The sequence below is a fragment of the Lingula anatina genome, chromosome 1, assembly GCF_051362555.1.
Source record: "Lingula anatina isolate TDL-2025a chromosome 1, LinAna3.0, whole genome shotgun sequence".
NCBI classification, from domain to species: Eukaryota; Metazoa; Brachiopoda; class Lingulata; order Lingulida; family Lingulidae; genus Lingula; species Lingula anatina.
Genome location: NC_141767.1, coordinates 59,390,496 through 59,396,307, shown reverse-complemented (window position 1 = coordinate 59,396,307; position 5,812 = coordinate 59,390,496). Strand labels below are relative to the sequence as shown.

The following is a 5,812-nucleotide window of genomic DNA, read 5'->3' as shown; positions in this document are numbered from 1 at the left end:
GGCCTCAGGAAACCCGACATTGCCAGAGGGCGCGGCGTTTTAAGGCGAACTGTTATTACAGTAAATTAATCCAGAGGAGAGCTGCGACCGACAGTGTAGCTTCTGACGAATCCACAGATCGACCCCATCCCATTGATGCCGCCCGTGCTGAACGTATCTACATTAAAGGGATAAAAACTCTTCGTATGATATATATACATATATATACATTTCACAATAAATACACTGTAAACAACTCATAGCAATTCTCTTTTACCACAGTTATAGCAATAGATCTGAAATCTGTGCTTGCCATTCGACCACGTGACCTCCATAGATGGCTATACTCTGTAATAATCTCTTAAGAGATTATTACAAAAAACTAACTTTTGAGAAAAAACACAGGGACTAACTTTGAATGTAGAAATGCATTCATTAACCATTGGTAAGTATGGGAAAATTGCTGTTTACCCCAGGAAAATTCTTTTTGGCCAAAATGAACAGTTGTTATCCCTTTAATATCGGCAGAAGAACCCCCACTAAATCTGCCTTTGCCATTGTTAGAGAATCACGGATTCATCATTTGCCTCGTCTATCTCGCCTAACTGTGAACTCGTCCAACATGACTTTAGCGCAAGAAGGATGGTTAATAATTTAACACGTAACCCTTGCGTCAACAGGAAACGCGGGGCTACGCAGAACAGAAACCTAACAGTCGTGCACTGGAACCATGTGGTCTCTACCCGTGTGATGGGGTCCACGTCTTTAACCACACATACCCAGCAAATTTGTGACTGTTGAGATTTGATCCAAGGGTGGAACCAACCAAAGATTGGAGGCACTAGTAAATAGCATGCCCCTTCACTTATCGGACCTTAATAGTGCACATGGGGTCACAACCTAATAATGTGAATGACTGTATACTAGTCTTAAAGAAATGTAAGAAAAGTTTTGAACTGGTTGTAATTTTTCCACGGAGAATCATAAGCCTGTTTGTTTTTTTTTAAAGGAATCTGTATTCAAAAGAACTTATTTTCAGGGGCAATGTTAAAAACCCCATTTAATCCACAGGAAGTGTAGAATACAACTGTGTTATGTGTCTTTTGCATGTCTAGTGATTAAACATTTTTTATCTATTAATTAGGTGTGACAGCCATTTTGAGCGACAGTGTACTTAAAAGTAGGCAAGAAACTGTATCTGTTATTTTATATTAAGGTGAAATGGGTATTGATTCAATTTTCTTAAGGGTTTGAAACAAGATTATTGATATCGATAAGCCATGCGGATAAAAATAGAACTCAGAAACTGTTCTTAGGGATTCCAGATTATTAGAAAAAAATGTAAATGCGGTTCCCAGCACACAATCAGATATGAATGCGTATTGCATGCATTGTACAAAACAGCAGATCTACAGGTTGAAAATATGTTGCTTCTTGTAAAATCTGTAAAAATATAAGCAACGCTTTTATGATTTTGATAATATGCCTTCCCGCTGAGTAACACCACCACGAAATATGCTCGCATCAATTTCAAGCACAGCTGATATAAGGTCATATTCTGTCATTGGTTTACGTTGTACCAAAAACATGAAGGCCTATGAACACTTCCAGCAAATAGTTTGGTGTATGATATAGCCGTTATTTTCTCTGAGAATTAATCAGTCGTTGAAACAAAGCAATTAATCAAGGTTTAATCTATGTTCTACAATAAATTTGTGCGTGCATTTAATTTGTCGAATGGTGGGACGTTTTAATCATACCAGTTAGTCCCTTAATGATGCATTTAGTTGGTAAATATATTGGGTAAAATATAAAATACAATACTAAATGTTATCTTCTGTTTTGAATTACGTTTATATGTACCCTTTACTGGGACATGAAGAGAGAGAGAGAGAGGTAATTCCACAGAAAAAAACAGTTGATGATGCAATTAAGAAATCAACATCTGTCCAAATTCCGAAGTGTTTCAGGTATATTTTTGGCGTACATTAATACCTGATGCGTGGGCACTGTTAATGTTAATTGTTAATGAGTCATGGTGATTCCGTTTGGCAACATGCGCCACCCACTCGAACCAGAACATAGCAGTGCTTTTCTCTGAACGGCCCTGTCTGACCACAAAGCATTGACGCTTCCGAGTATTTAGGGAATATAGGACTGCATGTTGATGAAAATGAGCACTCAGAGTAATAAACCACGTCTCCGCACTTCATGTCAATTTGCATATTAAAGCAGCACTGGGGACTTCAACTGAGTTAATTCTTAAGATTTCACATTGTTTGGTGAAGTCTCAGCCGAGGTAATCAATATACACGAGTGCTTTTTACAAGTTGGACTTACCGGAGAGGCAAATGGCACATAGGCTATCTTAGGGTGAATACAGTCTTCCCCATGAATTTTATGCACGCAAGCATTGAATTTAATTATTTGGCATTTCAGTCTCGCTATTAATTCATTATCTCGATCCTTATAGCTTGTCGCTTATTCCCAAGACACTTTATCTGATTTTACTTCTGTTTCAGATATTACTTGGAATCCATATAGGATTGACAACACAACAGTTGCCCCATGTGATTAAAGGAAAGGAACCTATCAAGAAGATAACTTCCAAAAATGAAGGGCTGGATCAACTAGATAGCCCTACTACCTTAGTGATCTGCTGAGGATAAAAATTACAATATATTGTTGAAAACGTTAATGAGATAGAGACTGCGAATGCACAGGGCATCACGTGGAGGAGTTATATATATATATGAGATTTTATCCACTCTTCCCTGCCAGACTGGATGCTTTGTTCTTTGGGTTATTTAAAAGTCAATAGCACAAGGAAAATCGATGCCCAAACTGTGTGCCTTTATTTTGGGATGAGAGCCATTCTGATACAACCACTATCGAGGCTCCTGGGTGAGAACCTCTGGAGTTTTAGCAGCAACTAATGGAATGGGATTACATATATATAGCCACTGCCAAACACCATTTGTCGTCTGGGGAACAAAGATGTAGACAATCGCAAAAACAGCACCAGACAACCCCCAAATGACGTTTCTGTGGAAGTATTTTTAGGTTACCGTCGTTAATAGTTCTTAAAGATGAGTAAAGAATGGGCCATCTACTAAAATTGAGTGGAGATTGTCTTTTCGCTTTTCTATCGGTTCGAGCTTCATTTCAACCTCGACAAACGTTGTGTCACGTAACTTATAATTCAGATACGAAAAAATGGATCTAAAAGAAAAGTATTTTATAAAAGGAACTATCAGTATCTCAGGCCGGGTGCTGGTATCTTACTATGCGAGCTACATATGCGATATGCTACTATGCGATACATGGTAAGTTGTTGTGCTTTAATGTTTTACAGCAGAGGATATTGAAAATATTCTACGGAAGTTAAAAACTAGAAACATTAATGATGGAAGAAGACGGCTTCACGCAAATGAAGCTCTTAACCAATGCAAATGTTGCGTTTGGATTTAATAATGGGTGTTACGATGATGAATTGGCGGGATCTCCGATCCATTATTCCGTAGCCGAGAGGACATTACTTGGGATATTTCTTGTTTTAGTGATCGTATTGACGATCCTTGGTAATGTCGTAATATCAATGGCTGTTGTGTTTTTCAAGAGCCTCCGAACTTACACAAATTGCTTTGTAGTGTCACTTGCTGTAGCAGACATTTTAGTAGCAGTGTTGGTGATGCCTTTTGGAATGTATCATCAAGTCATGAATGAAGTCTGGGAACTCGGAGACGCGATGTGTCGTGTGGCCTCCAGCTTTGACGTCATGTTCACGACATCCTCCATCTTACATTTGAGCTGTCTCGCAGCTGACAGATACTTTGCAATATGCTGTCCTTTCTATTACCACGGAAGGATGACCAGACGTAAAGTAATAATCCTTTTGGTCATGTGTTGGACCTTGCCAATAATCATATCATTCATACCTATTATGAACCGATGGAACACGATCGGAATTGAAGATGCGATAAAAGCCAAAACCCCACCGGGAACACCAATTTGCATGTTCCTGGTCAATATTCCTTATTCGGTGGTCGGTTCTATTCTAGCATTCTACATTCCGGTATGTTTCATGATTGTTGTAAATGTCAAAATATATTCGGTAGCGAGACGTCAAGTGCGACAGATACGGACCATTCAACTGTCAATTCCAGGACCCGCGAAAAAATTCAAATGCAAAGAAGCAAAAGCCGCTAAAACTTTAGCTGTCGTTATGGGCGGATTTGGAGTGTGTTGGGGGCCTTTCTTCGTTCTAAATGTGATAGATCCTTTTATTCACTACTCAATTCCATACAAGTTGTGGACAACAGCAATATGGCTTGGCTATGTAAACTCAACGCTGAACCCGTTCCTGTATTTCTTTTTTAATAGGGGATTCCGAAAGGCTATCACGCATCTTCTAAACTGCGATTCTTGTTCTCGATTTAGAGTTCCAGAGGACGAGGCACACCTTGCTCATTTTATTCAGCCGTCTCGGGACTCATCAGGTCGGACATCAGCTGACGCCCGAACACCTGAAGACGGCTTAAAAATACACCACAACAATACAGTGTGCACCTTGCACCCTGAGCATTGTCCTTTGTGAAGAAGATTGGTAGAATTAGACAAGCCATCACATATCTAACACATACCTCGAAAGTCGTTCTGTTTTTCTTTCATTTTGTCTAATATGTGGAATCGCATTTTGTCATTGGTTATGCCACACACACACATATAAGTGTTTCGAAAAAAACAGCATTATAAAAATGCACTTTGGGTGTTATTTCCATTATATAAATTGTTGTTAAAAGCCCATTTTGATCAATACTTAGTTAATAACAGAGCCATTCAACTACATTAACAGGCATGGTAATGTGTCAAGGTATGGTTTCCGATCATGCTTAATAAAACTACACTAGAAATCACTGTGGCCACTAAAGATTAAATTCATATTACTTGTGTAGAATTGGGTTGTGTATTGACCACTGCTTGACAACATTAAACTGCATCTGATACGCAGTTTTTTGCTCTCTGTTGTAACAGATCGGTAAATTAAATCTATTGTCCACTGGAGCCGTAAATTCAAATGTGGAATATATCACATTATTGTGATACGATCATAAACGTCAAATGATATGGCATCTGCACGTCTTGTGCCCAAAGGTGCTGTCCCGAGAAACTAATCAAATATCTTAAGTACTCAATTCTGTACTTACTTCCAAACAGTCAATTTAACTCGACGATAAATGCCATTACATGTTAGCGGAGAAGTGTTATATATCATCGTTTAGTTCTTCCTAGACGAGAAAAGGAATGATGCACTTTAAGTAAAGATGTGAAATAAGTGGTCCAACACTTGCAATCCAGTTTGTCCCTTTTTAAAAATGGTTCAAATGGTTAGCGTACCAAAAATTGCTAGAAATCTTCAATAACAAAGGTGTACATGCATATTTTCAAGTAACTAGAAATGTAATCAATGGGCAAGATTGATACATGCATGTTCAGGAATTCAAGAGTAATTGATACAGTATTATAAAATAAATGATATATTGCACACAACTGTGAAACATGTAACTTACATATGAACAATAAACCATTTATCATGTCCTCCCGTCAGTATCAATGTTTCTACTTTAAATTTTAATTATCTAACTGAATGGTGTTGTTCAACTAAATTACCTGAGTATATCTGGTACCATAGAAAATTGAGACTGAATCCTCAGCTTTACTAAACTTAATTTGGAGCGACTGCGGCACTCTAGCTTTGTCAGTTTTTTAGAAGTGCGTCTACCCTATAACTAGGGGCGGATTTAGAGGGGGGTCAGGGTGGTCCTGACACCCC

At 38.4% G+C, this 5,812-nt stretch overlaps 1 protein-coding gene across 1 annotated transcript; it reads left to right on the top strand.

The window, feature by feature from the left end:
* The first annotated feature begins 2,509 nt into the window (after positions 1-2,509).
* Positions 2,510-5,543, top strand: LOC106179970 (5-hydroxytryptamine receptor 4). The gene has a single exon (XM_013563798.2). It carries the CDS (start codon positions 3,383-3,385, stop codon positions 4,574-4,576), a length of 1,194 nt encoding a protein of 397 aa, XP_013419252.1. The 5' UTR covers positions 2,510-3,382; the 3' UTR covers positions 4,577-5,543.
* Positions 5,544-5,812: the final 269 nt, after the last annotated feature.